Here is a 16,682-nt window from a genome sequence, read left to right as displayed (position 1 = left end):
TTTATTCATTCATAGCTCATGTATTATGTAAAATCCTTTTCCTGTTTTATATAATTACAACTCCTCATATGGTCATCTAAGTAGTCTGTCATCTTCATCAAATATGCTAATTGAGTTTGTGAGAGTTAAATCATGCCCTTGTGGAAATTCTCTCTTGATTTACAAAACTCAAAACAGCAATGTTAAACAGCACAGATATGTGGATTTGAGCAACAGTGCACTGGTTAAAGAACTGCTTTTTATAAACAGTGTTGATCTGCTGCCCAAGATGTGTTGACATTCTCTGAAGCTATAATGGTCTCTTAAACAGGGACTTTAAGAACTGAACAAGGGTTCAGTGTGGGTAGCAAATCTGAAAGATGCTGTTCCAAAGCTTTTGTCTGAAGCAACACATGGTGGTTTATGATTGTTTCCATTTGATGCAATTCGGTGCAATAAATTCTTGTGATATAGTGACCTCTAGGGGATGTTTGTCTTATGATCATTACAAAAAATGAATGGAAAGTTCACATAAATGAGAATTAATAAAGGAGAGAGAAGACCAAAAAAAAAAGATTGTACCGTTTGATTGGTACATGACTATGTCAGTTACATTGCTTTATATTGTGTCAAACACAAATTGTCATCACCTCTCAGTAAGAGGTTACTCATATTGTGCATCACTGACAGTTCTGATGAAACTATAGGAATGACTGAATCAGACCAACTCAGTGGAATATCTTGTTTAATGCAGAATGGCCACAGGAATTTAATTTGAGATAAAGCCTTGACCTCATCATTCCCCCCACACAAATATACATTAAAATTGACACAGGGAGTGATCACGTTACATTTTGGACCACTTTCACATTGACTTTTTCAAAGGTACTCATCAACAGGTAATTGACCTTTGTTTAAAAGCATACAACAAACAGAGAAAGAAAATGGGATCCATAACAGCAGATCATGCCCATTAAGTGTAGTCTGTAACAATGAAAACACAGCAAAAATAAACACTCAAAGGACAAAAAACTATTGATTTTTTGTCTGATTCTTTTTTGTATATGTTTGGCTGGATGTCAGAGATTTTTAGAAGCAGTAGCTAATACCTTGGCTTTTGTGCTTTTTTTCAACAACAAAAAAATTACTTACTTTATAAAAATAAATTACAACTTTCTGTTGTAATTTTGTACAAGTGTATTTATTTACCAATGTTTATTTTAATCTTTGCTATTTCCCTTCTTTAGCTGTTATGTGTTCACCCATCAAAACTGTGCCCAATACAGAATATATACATGGTATGTTATATAAAGTCTATACAAGGTTAATACAAAGTTTTAATGAAATTCCAGCAGATCGAATACAATCCCCCCGAAACTACCTCCTCTCTGCAGCAAAATACTATCATCCACACACTGCAGCCTTACATTAACCACACCCCTTCTCATGTTGCAGCAAAACACTCGACAGCGTTTTTTCTGTTATTTTCCCAGAATACACCTGGAAAAGTACAGTGACGAACGCAAATACTGATGGGAAATATAACGCTGGTCGACGAGCATATTTTTTTGAACCCGATCGGTAACATACACATCTTCAAGTATTAGTTAACTTTACTGAGTCTGCTTAAATTGTGTCTTTTAATGGTCTATTGTCAATTATAGTAAAACTGTATGAAAAACAACATGGGGAAAAATGGTCGTATCAGTTACTAGTTCGGATTCTTTTGAGGACCAACTTCATTTCGTGTCCAAAGCATGTTGTTTGAAACAAGCAAAAATAAAAACGGCAAAAACAAACATTTTACAATATATAAAATCAGAATAGCACAAGTCTCACAATTACTTTCACAGAAGTTTTAAATGTAAAAATGGTAAACTGCACAAGTAGTAGTACAAAGTAGTGATACAAAAAGCCCACTTAATTTAGTTCATATCATTTTGTTTTTATCTTCAACATAGACCGCTAAAATAATCAAACGTTTTGACCACGCATAAAGGTAAAAAATTGACATGAAGGATATTTAAAAAAGGTATTTGAAAAATCTTACAGTAGTAAGTTAGCCTAGCTTGCAAGTCCACTCTGGTACGAGCTCAGTTGGATCTCTGTTGAGTGGATCGTTCACGGACTGCACATCAGCAGATGACAACAACAAAACAGCCAGAGCTACTGAGAGGGTGCTAGCGTAGTTAGCTCTCTGAGATAAACTGGTGGTTTAGTCCGTGTGTTACACCATCCCGGTTGGAGTTTGCCAAATTAGAAATTTATTTAACAGGAGTATGTTTATTCTGTGCAATTAATCATGACTGTCAGTAATTCTAGTCTAATCTAGTCCAGTCTGGCTAACGTTAGCTAAGGCTCTGCTAAGCTAGCTCTATGTATGCCAAGCTAAAACGGGTTAGCTAGCTAGCTTAGGTGCTAGCTTGTTAGCTAGCCAAGTCGCCTAGGCGAGGACCTAGACCAAGAACGAGGAGATGCGAGCAAAGTGAGGTAAGACCAAGGAAATCATTTGTTTAATTCTGTGTGACATCTAATCCTCATGCTAATGTACATTTAAACATGGGACGTTGACCAGTACAGCTAATGTTATTACATTTGTCAAATCCATCGACCGTAGAAAATGCTATCCTGCGCTAGCCTCACAGCTGTTTTAGCTAATAGCCAGTTAGCAGGTTATTATTGACTAGCTAGCCTGCTAGCAGGTGCTGTTGGCCACTTCGTTGGCACTGTAATCATGACTAAATAGAGGCCTCGGGGTTAGTAACAACGACTGAGTGTGCTCAGTCCTAAAAACAGAAACTACAAACATCCGTACTGTGGTAAACATGGAAGCTGAGAGACCCGCAGACGTTCTCACGGCTAACGTTATTAACGGTAATTAGCACACCAACGTTCACAGTCTGAGACAGTAGGTGAGATGTTTTATGTTGTCACCAGCAAAATACCTAACAGGTAGTGGTAAGTTGTCGCTAACTATGTTTTGTTATATCTTTAACTTGGCATTTCCTCAGTGAAGCCTTCTGCCTTGCCATTCTCCAGATAAACGTCTATCAACTATCTACTCCCCCAAACAGTGTCAGAAGATTGGCTTTGTTATGAATTAAACCAACGTATTAGAGGACTATTTCGACATCAGAAACTTGACAGTATTCTAACTCAAACGACACAGTGACTCAGCTACTTTACTCGTTATTCAACAGACAATAAATTACAATGGTATGAATATAAATCTCAACTAAATCTGAAGAAGCAGACTGTGATAATACCAACCTTCATGTAATTACAGCCTGTGTTTAAGGTGAACAAAACCTTAAGTAGTATTAATCAAATATCTTTGTGGCATTGTGCTTTAAGTAAATTGCACAACACCTCCTACTAGAACTTATTTAATGACAACAGGAAAGAATTAGCCATCAGCTGTCATGTTCATGTTTGTGTGTTTTTTTTTTTTCCTATTGCAGGGGGTTGGTCAGTGACTAAATGAACAAGACAGGCAAGTGCAAAGAACTCTGGGAGATTCAACATGAAGTTGTATGTGTTCCAGGTCAACAATGGCAGCACTTTGACATTTGACACTGACCTTGCTGTCCAAACGTAAGAAAGTGACATTTTACCGCTCTTAATGAAAGGTATCGGTCAGTGATTGCTGTTTCTTGTGACCTAAAGAATTTTTTTTCTTTGTCTCAGTGTACTAGAGCTCAAACATGCCATCCAAGCCAAATATAAGATTGCAATTCAACATCAAGTCCTTGTTGTCAATGGAGGGGAATGTATGGCTGCAGAGAGACGCGTCTGCAGCTACAGTGCTGGCACTGTAAGTTTAAACAATTTGTCTGTGCATTTTTTATTTTCTTTAAATGTATTCAAATTACATATATGAAATTGTGATTACTATTCTCTTACTGTTGATGTTTAGGAAACCAACCCCATATTCCTATTCAACAAAGAGATGATCTTGTGTGACCGGGATCCAACGATCCCCAAAACCACCTTCTCAATTGAGAGTGAGATTCAGGTTAAGGTGGAGGAGTCCCTGCTGATGCCAGCCGTCTTTCACACTGTTGCCTCACGAACACAACTTGCTCTGGTAGGTATATTTTTTTAAGGCTAACTTTCGCAGGGACTTTTTTGTATTGAGTTTTTGCTGCATTACATTGCACATCTCAATTATAATGTAATATCACTGTAAGTAATTCAATATTATGGCTCTCCTGTTTACTTCCTCTGACACTGACCTTATGGCATTTATTTTTTCAACCTTTCCAGGAAATGTTTGAAGTTGCCAACAAACTTTGCTCTTTCTGTGAACGTTTGGTTCATGATGAACACCTTCAACACCAAGGCTGGGCTGCTATTATGGCTAATCTGGATGACTGCACATTGTCTTATCAGAAGTTGCTCATGAAATTCAACACTGCATACACAAATTATCAACACGATTTGGAGGAAATTAAAGTTAAACTTTCAAAGTAAGTGTTGCTACCAAGGTTGTGATACTTAGCACTTTTCTGATCCTGTCCAATAGGTGTGAATTTGAAATAGATAAATAAGACATTGAAAATGAAGTGTTAATTAACCGGCTCTTATGATTGCAGGTTAGGGACAGCGGTTGCTGTGATGGCCAGGATACCTCTGCTGGAATGTTTGACGAGACACAGTTACAGAGAGAGCATGGAAAAGTCCAGTTCAACCCCAGAAAAGGATTCAGATGAGACCGAAGAAGAAAAATCCACTGACTCTGTGCTCTGCACTGGAGAAGCACAGATGCCCTCCAAGCTATCCGCATCTTTCTCTGCTTCGGGGACAGCCACATGTGAGGCAGCTGGAGACCAGGAAACAAATGAAATGACTGACAGTGGTGGGCTGAGAGCTGCACTATTAGACGATGACACGCCCGAGCTCGCCAACCTGTCCTCATTCAATGTGACACTATTAGACTGGATCAACGTACAAGACAGACCCAATGATGTGGAATCTGTTGTAAGGAAATGCTTTGACTCCATCAATAGGGTGAGTGGTGGATGTATCGACATGGCAAAGTAATGTTCTAAATTTGCGGTTACAAATGGTGCAGAAAAAATGGGGCTTTACTGAGATCTTGTATCTTTCAGCTTGACCCACGGATCATTCAGCCCTTCCTGGCAGATTGTCGCGACACAATTGCCAAGCTAGATAATCAAAACATGAAGGCCATCAAAGGGCTTGAGGACAGGTTGTATGCTCTAGACCAAATGATTGCAAGCTGCAAGAAGTTGGTGAATGAGCAGAAAGAACTTGCTCAGGTATGTTGAGATAAATGCTGTTAAATGACGACCTCCATTTCCATCTTTTTATACATTGTGCTTACATGTCATTGCTTGCAGGGATTTTTGGCCAATCAGAAACGGGCTGAAAACCTGAAGGATACATCTGTTCTGCCTGACTTGTGTTTGAGTCACACCAACCAGCTGATGATCATGCTCAACAACCACAGGAAGCTGCTAGACATTAAAAAGAAGTGCACCACTGCCAAACAAGAACTTGCAAACAACCTTCAAGTCAGACTGAAGTATAACTGAAAACCACTTCTCTGATATTTACTCTGATTGTGGCTTGTTCTATTGAATGCAGTCTTATTGTTTGTTTTTTAAAATCCCATGGTCCAGGCAATCATGTTTACAATTTCAATGGTGTTGATGATTTTAGATGGTGCTGTTACGTGATGCTTCATGCAGACCAGGATGGGGAGAAGCTTCAGGCTCTGCTCAGACTTCTGACAGAGCTAATAGAAAGAGTGAGGGTGGTCGAGGCCCTCAGTACTGTGCCCCAGATGTACTGCTTGGCAGTTGTCGAAGTCGTCAGAAGAAAAATGTTTATGCGCCACTACAGAGAGGTCAGTGCTGAAAGTCATTACTGGACACTAACCGTGCATTCAGATATAGTGATACAATGCAGAAGCTCTTTAACATCTTTTAATATGAAGCTTTAGGGTGTGTTAAGCACTGAGAGCATATTCAGCTACAAGTACGTGGTTTGAATTCATTTTATGGTTAATTTATTTTGACTTCTGTTGCTTTTATGTTTGGGGGAAATATCCTATTGCACAGGTACGTGAAGGACTACAAGTGTAAATTTATGTTATTGGTGGCTGCTCCCACTACATTAGCATAGCACAAAATACTTTATCAGGTCTTTGAGTTGTTGCCAACAACTGCTGCATACATATTAGCCCCAACTGATAATGCCTACAGTCCTTATTTTATATACGGATGTGTCTAAATACACTCAGAACGTGGGAAAAGTTGGAAGCTAATAACTGAATGCTTATATTTTTCCTCTTTCAACTTATTTTATTTTATTTTTTTTTTGGGGGGGGGGGATTATAGTTGTTGCAACAGGAAGCAACTCGTTCCATTTCTTTGCGTTCCCTTTCTATTTTATTTCAAAAGTGTCTTTAACAATGTACTCTTAAGTCAAGACTTCTTTATTTGGAATTTAAATAACATTAAAGACAACATTAACACTGCAGATTTTGCGAGAAACACAATTATTACTTTATGGTGTGATTTTAAGTCACCGTAATTTCCGGACTGTTGAGCGCACCTGAATATAAGCCGCACCCGCTAAATTTAAAAAGAAAAAATTTTTTGTACATATATAAGCCGCAGGTGTCCACATTGGAACATGAGACATTTACACAGAATTTTTAAAAAACTTTTAATTAAATAAATGCTTTTTTCCCGAACAGTGCCTGTAACACGGCAGTAAAATGCATTGAGTCAGTTCACGCTGCCAATTCCGTCTCACCATCGATTCATTGATGTCAAGCTTACGTACCTGTTCCTTCTTCAACAGGCAGATCGATTGCCTTTAACTTAAAAGCTGCATCATATGCATTTCTTCGTGTGTTTTCCATGATGAGAGTGTGTGCATGAAGCGCAAAATGACTGATTTGAAGAATTTAGTGTGAGTGCGTTTGATTTAATTCGAACAGTTTCATTGGTCCACTGTGACCTGTTTGGTAATTTCATTGGTCTGATGTGACGAGGCTAAATGTATTGATGGCATGAAACTCGCCCGTAAAATCTATACATTAGCCACATTATTGTATAAGCCGCAGGGTTCAAAGTGCGGAAAGTACGGTAACTCATTTTGATCATCTTTTCAGTGGGCCTATGCACTTGTGAAGGATGGGAAACGACTGTACGAGGCAGAGAAGTTCAAAAGGGAATCCTTTGGGAAACTCTTTAGTAAGTGTTCTTCGAAAAACCCAGCTGATGGCATTTGAGTTATTGCAGCAGAATAAAATGTGCCTTTGAAAAAGCACTTCAGCTGCAAGTTAGATCAGAGTTTAGACCTATTTATTTATTTATTTTCTGTCTATTCAGGAAAGTCTTTCCTCCGAAACCGGTTGTTTCGAGGACTTGATTCATGGCCTCCAACATCATTTTGTGTAAGTTGTGTGACCTTTTTGGCCAAGATTGTTTTGCCATGTGTATCAATTTTTTTTCACTGTATTTCATGGGATCTATGTTCTCTCCGTTCATTATTGCTTATAGACACGAAAGCCCAGAAGATTTGATGATGAACTCCCAGACATCTCACTTGAGGATCTTCAATACTTGAAATCTTGTTGTCCTGTAGAGGTGCAGCCTTTCCTTATGTAAGTAATTGTCCTCAAATCATTTACATGGTTTTACATATGAACTTGCCTGTCACATGAACGTACTAGCCAATTTAAGCAGTTGTATTTCAAATGCCTTTAAGAATTCAGTATTAAAAGCCTAAGTGCAGTTTTCTAAAACACTGGAATTTGATCTTTTGGTGTGAAAACTGGCCTAAATGAAACCAGTATCTCTTAAAAATGGCAAGGTGAAGACCTATGCTGTAGTCTGCTTGTACAAAAATATTCACAACATGCTTTTTATTACTCTTTTATTGTATTCCCAATATTTTTTTCTACAGGGTCCCCACCATGTGTGACTTTGAGCCCTTACATCGTCATGTAGGGGCACTTCAGCAGCTGGTCCAAGCTGCACAGAGTGTGGATGAGATGTCTCAAACGATAACTGACCTGCTAAGTGAACAAAGGGTAATGGCATCATTATTTCCACTTTTCATTTATACTAATCATAATTCTTTCCAATTGTGGCTGGGAAAAATATATGCTGAAGGGTAACTTTGTCAAATTGACTTTTCTTTTTCTGTTGACTGTCAAACTTAGCAGTAGTAGTTTTGGATCATCCCAAACCCACGGTGGTTATTACATATAGTATAATTTTGCTTTGTCAGTTATTTTTAGGTTAAACTCCAGGTTGAATGAGCTTTTTGTTTGTTCTTGCATGTTACTGTGTTCTGTCTTTCTAGGCATCTTGTAGTCAGAGTGCCCAGAGATCAACTGCGTTCACTCCACAGTCTGAAAGCATACCTGGAACCACAACGCCGATGTCGTCCAAAACGCCTCCCTCTCTTAGCCTTCAGGGACCCAGCTGCCAGCCTCTACATGTTCCTGTCCCTGCTCCTCTAGAGGACTTATCCCCAGACAGTATTGATGCACAAACATTTGACTTTGAAACTATTGGCCATCCGAATATGGATCCAGTCCTGCAACAAGGATCCCTTGACCTAGATTCTCTAGCAGAGAGTCCTGAATCTGACTTCATGTCTGCTGTCAATGAGTTTGTGATTGAAGGGAACTTGACCTCTCCAAACCCTATCAGTGACCCCACAAGCCCTGAAATGATGGTGGAGTCACTATACTCCTCAGTCATTAATGCTATTGACAACAAGCGAATGCAGGATACCACAACACTAGAGAGGGAGAACTCAAGGATCACTGTTCTCAAACAAGTTATTGAGAAGTATCGATTTGCTGCGGAGGAGTCCCATTCCAACTTAAGAAGTGTGAAGGACGACCTCTACCACTTGCGAGGCCTAGTATTAAAAGAACAACACGACTTTGGCTTTGTTCTGCGCAGTATGACCACAGAGGTGAACAATATTGTGGCCAACATCTGCCAGACCCGTGAACTGGAATTAAAGGAGCAGCACCAAAGTGAGCTTCTGACCAGTCGGCAAGAACTTGAGAAGCAGGTTCAGACGCTAACAGAGGAAAACCAAGTAAACCAGAATATTGTCAGAGACGTCCAGCGTGCAATGTTGGAGCTGGAGGGGCTAATGGAGCGCAAAGAGAAAGAACTTACTCAGTATGAAAGTGAGAAAGAACGATGGGTTGAAATGGAGAGTAATCAGACTGACAGGATGAAAAACCTGGAGCAGGTTATCAGTGATCAAACTGAAGAGATCAAGATGCTGTCAGCTTCAAGGGACTCTTTGACCAGCCAGCTGGAGAATCTGCACTTTGAGATTGAACGTAGTCAGCAGAAGATCCGTCAGGAGTTGGAAGCTGTTGCACAGTGCCATTTGAAGGAGTTGGAGGACAGAATGAAGGAGGAACACAAGGCAGAACTGGAGTCCCTCACCAAGGATAACCAGGAGGCCCTGAAACATCTTGCTGCTGAAAATAGTGCAAAGATGAGTGAGGCAGCTGATCACCATGCTACTGCTATTAGAGAGAAGGACAACCAAGTCAAGGACTTAGAAGCTCGGATTACTCAGCTTGCAGAACTCCGATGCAGACTAGAGGTGGAGCTAGCCCTCAAAGAATCAGAGACAGAGGAGGTGAAGCTCTTATTAGAAGAAACCAAGATGCAGCAGACAGAGGCTGTGAAGTCCCAGGTAGAGGCTGAGACCAAAGTTCTTAGTGAAGAGCTGGCAGATATCAAAAAAAAGCTTCATGCAAAAAATGAGGAGTATGAAGTGGATCTAGCAGAGCTGAGGACTCTCATGAGGATTGAGAAGGACCACTGCATTTCAGAGCTGGTGGACAGGCATGATGAGGAGACTATTTTGTTGCGCAGCAAGCTCTCTTCTCTACAACAGCAAGCCCAGGATGCTGAGAAAAAACATGCTGAGCAGCAGCAGAAAGTTAAAGAAGAATTAGATCAGAAAGTGGCTGCATTCAGTGAAGAAAAAGAAAAGCAGTTGAGGAGTTTCCAAGAGCTGGAGCAGGAGCTGAGGACTGTTATCAGCAGTTTGCAGGCAGAAAATGACCTGCTCTCTAAAAAACTAGAGCAGGACAGACAGGCAGCTGAAAAAGAAGAGGTCGCGAAGGCTGCAACACCAGATGCCTTTAAAGAGTTAGAGCAGCAGAAGGAGGAGATGGAGAAAAGACTGTCAGACAAAATCAGACAACTTGAGAATGAGCTTCATGAGAGACAGTCCTCAAAAAGGTGATTTTTTTTATTTTTTTTGTCTTAGTTACAAAAATATCACAAATAGAAATTAAGTATTGGTTTATCTGTTTTTTAAGTTACAAAACCTGACTGTAGTGGATGGGGTTAGGGTATATAGAACTACACACTAAAAGAAAATCTAGGGTTGGATATGTGAACAATCTATTGAGCTGTTGATTAAGAATTAACTCTTATTTATCTTTTCCCTATATGTGTATTTAGGCGCTATTATTACATAATTCCTTTGTCAGAATTAAAGTTTACTGTGTGGCTTTCAGTGAGGAAGGGTTGTCGCTGCACGCTGAGGGGCGTACAGATGCCGGAGCACCTCTGTCTCTAGACTCAGCACTACAAGAGCGCCTGCAGCAGGAGAGGGCTTCCCTGCAGACACAGATGGAGCTCTTGGAGAAGAAGAAGAATGAGGAGATACAGAACCTCAAGACGTCTCTAATCGCAGAACAGCAGGTTTGTATTTGGGCTCTAAGCAATATTTAAAGGCGCTGTACTTTGGATGTTGATGTGTAGCAATAACTTAACTTTTATTATTATTTTTTTTATTGTACAGGAAATTAATATTGCCTTAATTGATGCTATATTCTTCCTAGTAATAATTTTGATCTTTAAACTGCTTGAAACGTAAGCAGTACTAAAGTTCCAAGCTTACATCTGATAGAGCTATTTGCTTTTTGCACACACACTAATCAGGATAAGGCAATACACTTCCACAGCACCATAAACAACAGCCCCCAAAATGCCTGTAAAGTTTAATCAGCATCTCTTTAACCTTCATGAGAGTAGGGCGCATAGCTGGGACTGTTGTATTAAATGCATTTAATTTTAGTCAGGTGGACCAAATAAACTGGCAATCTATGTAGTGAGATGTGAATTGCTTTCCTAACTACATTTACTGAATAGTGAATGTTAAACTGAGCAATTCAATACAGTAGTAAGTACTTACCCAGTGAAACATTTATTCTTTAGTAGTACTGACTGAGTTTGATTTTAAGTTGCACCTTTACAGATCAGTCTTTTAATTAATTTATCCAGCAAATCATTTTTTTTCTGTGCTGGCCCTAATCTTCTTCTCTCTGATCGCTTTGCACCAAAGGAAGTCACAGGGGCAGCAGAAAAGTTTTACTCTTATTTTTCCTTCTTTACTCTGCCATATGATTCAGATTAAGGGACTTAGTGTTTACACAATTTTTTTTTTTTTGCATTTCTGTTATTGAAACATCAGACCTCTCTCTGGTGCACCCTTAAGTAATGAGTACCTTGCGAAACATTTGATTTTAATAGTTACTGCACAGACAGTTTCATTTGTTTTAAGTTGAGCCTTGCAACTCTGCAGATCAGTCTTTTAATTCAGTTATTCAGCATATCCATTGTTTTCTAGGCTTTCCTTAATCTTGATCTTTCTGATTGCTTTACACCAAATGGAAAGCAGAAAGGTTTTCCTCTTACTTTTCCTCTGTACTCTGCCATATGATTTGTATTGCATGATTTAGTGTTTACATTGTTTACTATGCATTCCTGTTATGGAGACATCAGACCTTTCTCTGGTGCACTACCTTCAGATTTTAATCTGGTTAGAGTGCTGTTCTGCACAGAAAATGCCAAATTTAGTTGCCTATTTTTAATGTAACAGTTGGGATCATATAATTCTGCTTCAGTTTTGTTTATTTATTGACAGATATAATACATAGTGAAGAGATAAAGTCCAATACAATACAAGAACTCGCATGGTTGCAGGCTAACCTGCATCTTTAGAACTTAGCAGTTAAAAACCATCCTTTGTGCTTTGATGTAACATTTGTGTGGTCATCAAAATAGTTGCTTAGCTTGTTAAAGTTTAAAACTATTTTTTTTTTGTTTGTCCAGACAAATTTCAACACTGTTCTAACCCGAGAAAAGCTGAAGAAGGAGCAGATCATCAATGAGCTCACAGAGAAGTTGCGGAAAGTTACTCAACAGCAAGAGAAGGACAAAGGTGAGTGCTGTACTATTCATACTGACTGATTAGTGAAAAGTGTCATTTTTTGTGTCTAAAATGTATTTTTGGTATCTCTTTAAATATGTCTAGTAACCAGTGGTGTAATTTGTGTTTTAAAGCATGTTACTCATTTTAAAAACATACTTTTTTTTGTCAAAAAGAGATGTAACACAGTATTGTTAAAAATATGTGCAAAAGATATTCAGCGGTTTTCCTATTCCTTACTACTCGTTGCTATATCCATCCATTGAAACATTTTTAGAATGCATATTTAGGCATGCTGTGTCTGTCAGTGTTTCTCATTTATCTTAACGTATTGCAGCTCTGATAGAGACACTGTCTGAGGACCGGGCTAGTGTGATGCAGGAAAAGAAACACTTGGAAGAAGAGCTTAACCGCATGCGCAGCACTGCACTGGTCTCCTCTGCCTTCTTTGCCTCAAACCCCTCTGCTCACGAGGTCACAGAGGCTGGAGCAACAGCTAGAGCTCTGCCTGTTTCTGAGGCTTGTTCTTCTGAGCCCCTGGCTGAATCTGACAGACTGGCCTCTGTGGCAGCCATTCGAGATGACGAACATGTTGATTCAGCAGTGGAAGCCAGCATGGTGACAGTCCAGTAAGCGTCTACCCTACAATAAACATTGTGTTGTTTACAGTGTGAGATATGTCCCAGTGATTGTGTTGTCACATTATATAATTTACAGTTCCGTGTTTACATGCACACAAAACCAAGTCACTGGGGAGAACAACACATTAACATGCATAGTCTCAACCTGCTTAAGGCCTGTGCTTTAAGCCTGGTAAATGTTGTATTAGAAACCTGTTGAGTAACACAAGCTTCAGAAGCCTTTTTTTTGGTCAGAATTTTGACAGTGAACATGGAGGACAAGTGATGTAGGCAGGATACACACAGTCTTTCTTCCCAGTTAAAACTGTTCAGCTGTGTAATCTGAATTACTAGGATTTTAGTTTCCAAGTTGGACTTAGAATTTAAATACTTTTATGCAAAGACATGCTGGTACAAGCAGTGAGATGCTCTTAAGTATCTGAAATGCTTCGCCACTTTCATGACCAATTCTTTTCATTTTTGTACGCACACATTGCTGCAATACTTCGATTTTGTTTTCTCGTGTGTTGGTGTAAAATTAAACTGTAGTAGATCAGCCCTGAAGGAGGCTCCATTTATAAGTAGTGTAAGGTTTGTTAGGATTTTATGTAACTGATTGCTAGCCAGAGAAACAGACCTTTGCGTTATTGAAGAAGGAGTCTATTGTGTAAACTATGGATGGACAAAAGGGACATTTGACAGTGGAAGGAAGGCAGGCTAGGATCAGACAGTGTAAGTTTTCTTTTATTCCCATTAAAACCTGCTAGAAGACCATATATACAATTGTCTTAATGTTTTATTATACTGCATACAGCTGACCGTTTTTGATCTGTATTTTTGTTGTTGTTGTAGTGATAATATGATGTCAGAGGAGAAACAGCGGATAATCTTACTTGAGAGGGTAAGTATACATACTGCACCTATGTTAGTACATTTGCTAGAACAGAAAGCTTTGTTTTTGTATGTCTTTATCTGTTTAATCCATCTAATATGTGTTTCAGACTTTACACATGAAGGAAGAAGAAAACAAGCGCCTCAGTCAGAGACTGGTCAGTTCATTATTATAACTATGGGCTATGTAACATCTGCTCCTCTAGGTGGCAGTAGCATCAAAGAGTAAAATCTTGACATATGAGGCCAAAGAAGAAATGAGTTGTTTTTTTTTACCAAGAGTGTCATTAGAATGTGCAAAATGATGAATGTTATTGAAGCATAAACATACATATTAATATAAATGTTAAGATTTTGCTTTTGTGGTTCTTTCCGGTCAATCCTGATATTGCTTTATTCACAAAGAACGGTACAGCTAGAATTAGATTTTAACATAACAGTGTCAGTGGGTAAAGGTAATAATACTAATTACTAAACCTGTAATTTACAAATCCCCATTCACACAAATGTTAAAATAAGTCCCATGGAAAGTCAGTTGTAGTCAGTATTGTTAACTTTTCTGTGTAACACCAGTCACATTGTTCTAATCCTTTTCTTTGTAGATGTCTCAAAGCATGTCGTCTGTGTCGTCACGGCATTCAGACAAAATCGCCATCAGAGAGTAAGTGAATCAAAAATTACACACGGCCTTAACATGTCCTTGCTGATGTGATTTTTAGCATTTTTATTAGCAGTTGAAACTGTGATCATCATTACATTTGTCATAATTATACACATTATTATATAATTACCATTAATGTGTTTTCATTTTTATTATCAGTTTGCAGAACTGAGTGTCATCATCCCTTTGTCTCTGCCTATCTTTTGATGTTTCAGTTTCCAGGTAGGCGATTTGGTTCTAATCATCCTGGATGAAAGGCATGACAACTACGTGCTGTTCACAGTCGGACCCACCCTCTACTTCCTCCACTCAGAGTCTCTCACTGCACTGGACCTCAAACCAGGTCAGCTTCACCAAACCATTTGAGATCACGATGAGAACTGTAGTATTGGGATTTGTTTAATGATTTACTAATAATGGGGAAAAAAAAAAGGTGTATCAATGACAGTGACCTGCTAGGTTTTATGTTATGAGTGGATTTATAAAATAACCAAATACAATCTGTACATGGGTGATTAAATACAATTTCTTTTATGCTTTATTTTTGCTACCATTTCTAAAGAAGCTTTATGTTGCAAATATCAATTATAATTATTTATCAGTGGTTTCCTGAGTGTTCACTGCTTAACGAGGTGATTTATTTTGTTGTTTAGCATCAGGGACCTCAAGACGGCCGTGGGTACTTGGAAAGGTGATGGAAAAGGAATATTGCCAGGCAAAAAAGGTACTTGAAAGTTATAAAATATTTTTAGCTCATATTTTCAAATACGTCGATATTTAAGTAAATAAATAATTTTGTTATATACACAAGTGTGGGCCTGGAAGTCACATTAATAGTTTGTAACAATACCCACACTGAGTAAGGATTTGTTTCATTTTTCAAGTCAACTGTAGTAATGTCAGTAATGTTGTTACAATTATGTAAACCGTTTGAACCTTATTTCTTTCTCACTAAGCTCTCTTTGTTTTCTCCTTTTTCTTTTCCAGGCCCAGAACAGGTTCAAGGTTCCTTTAGGAACCAAGTTCTACAGAGTGAAAGCTGTTCCATGGAACAGAAAAGTATAATAGCCAAGTAATGAGCTAAAATGTATATTTATATTGTTTAATTTTTGAACAGAAACTTCACATCATAATTCATAACTTGAAAATCGAAAGACCTTAAATGGAAAGAATTAAAATCATCATCATCATGCTATTTTGCGTTTCAGTTCAAAATCCCACCTGCTGTCACATTTTTGTTTTCTTTAAACCCAGATTTGTTATTGTGGACCAAATGCTATTAACCTTATTAGGGCACTGCCCTATACACTGTGGCATTATGCCATTTGACCTGTGTGTGAAATTGAACAAAATTTGGATGTTAAATATTAGTTCTCATTATCAGCATTTGTCCTTTTGTGGAAAATACTGTGTCATTATCAGCATAATTAAATAAAAATATACATTTATTATAAATGTTTATGGAGGAATGTTCATGGCATGCATATTGGTATGTTTTCTTTGATTTACTTATCCAGATAAATGTTGTAGTTGGAAACGTAGTTAATGCTGTTTGTTACTCACAAAGCAGTATGGCCCTCTGTCAATACTGAAATGTACATTATGACTGACTGATGGAAACAGTCGTCTTTGCAATCCTTGAAATGCACTTTCAAAAACAATGCTTTTGTTGATTTGAAAAGGGAAGTTAATTGAGCTGTCAGAACTAAGTAAATATATCAGCACAAACTTCTCACTATCATAGAATATTGATATGTAGAAAGGAATACTTTGTGACTGTGTTTCATTATCGGAAGACATTGTATATTACCCATCAAATCACATGTAACAATAAATGACTGTATTGTAAAAGATAGAGTTTTGAAACAATAAAGGATTGATCCCAGACGCATTCAGCTGTTTTAATGGCCAAGAGTTTTTTTGTTTGTTTTTTTAATTTTTATTTGGGAGTTATATTTGATTATAAGAAATCCAAGCAATGCAAATAGGGTCACTCTTATAATACATTAATTCACAGGTTTTTAAATTTTTTTGGTTCATGGACAAAAACTTATTACAGCAGCAGAATTGCTTTTTCTCACTAAGACTTGTTCACTTGCTCACAATGAACATTTTGTGTATTAATGAAAAAAAAAGACATATTATTCGGACTATTTTGTATGAGACAAAAAAATACACAAGCTTTTATGGCATATAGAGTAAATAGCTTTCATAATGATGCTTTTATAATTTTCTAGGGGATTCAGGAGTCAACGTGGAATAGCACAGTATAGTGTATTCAT

At 38.1% G+C, this 16,682-nt stretch overlaps 1 protein-coding gene across 1 annotated transcript; it reads left to right on the top strand.

Moving 5' to 3' along the window:
- Positions 1 to 2,111: 2,111 nt before the first annotated feature.
- On the top strand, positions 2,112 to 16,291 carry rb1cc1 (RB1-inducible coiled-coil 1). Its single transcript, XM_023270361.3, has 23 exons — positions 2,112 to 2,469; positions 3,441 to 3,573; positions 3,667 to 3,793; positions 3,896 to 4,066; positions 4,246 to 4,448; positions 4,575 to 4,989; positions 5,091 to 5,261; positions 5,343 to 5,527; positions 5,665 to 5,851; positions 7,127 to 7,208; positions 7,347 to 7,411; positions 7,518 to 7,621; positions 7,924 to 8,050; positions 8,326 to 10,250; positions 10,532 to 10,718; positions 12,132 to 12,240; positions 12,566 to 12,857; positions 13,701 to 13,749; positions 13,850 to 13,897; positions 14,342 to 14,400; positions 14,616 to 14,743; positions 15,054 to 15,124; positions 15,388 to 16,291. Exons 2-23 carry the CDS (start codon positions 3,503 to 3,505, stop codon positions 15,463 to 15,465), a joined length of 4,854 nt encoding a protein of 1,617 aa, XP_023126129.2. The 5' UTR covers positions 2,112 to 2,469; positions 3,441 to 3,502; the 3' UTR covers positions 15,466 to 16,291.
- Positions 16,292 to 16,682: the final 391 nt, after the last annotated feature.

The sequence above is a fragment of the Amphiprion ocellaris genome, chromosome 10 (assembly GCF_022539595.1).
Source record: "Amphiprion ocellaris isolate individual 3 ecotype Okinawa chromosome 10, ASM2253959v1, whole genome shotgun sequence".
Taxonomy (NCBI): Eukaryota; Metazoa; Chordata; class Actinopteri; family Pomacentridae; genus Amphiprion; species Amphiprion ocellaris.
Note: the sequence above shows the minus strand (reverse complement) of the source record. Positions and strands in the feature narration are given on the sequence as shown.

Bases quoted from the DNA above. Each gene is read 5' to 3' on its own strand.
- rb1cc1 (XM_023270361.3), top strand. From the start codon at position 3,503: ATGAAGTTGTATGTGTTCCAGGTCAACAATGGCAGCACTTTGACATTT. The intron at 4,067-4,245 runs GTAGGTATATTT...CAACCTTTCCAG, and splicing joins CACGAACACAACTTGCTCTG to GAAATGTTTGAAGTTGCCAA. The intron at 4,449-4,574 runs GTAAGTGTTGCT...TTATGATTGCAG, and splicing joins ATTAAAGTTAAACTTTCAAA to GTTAGGGACAGCGGTTGCTG.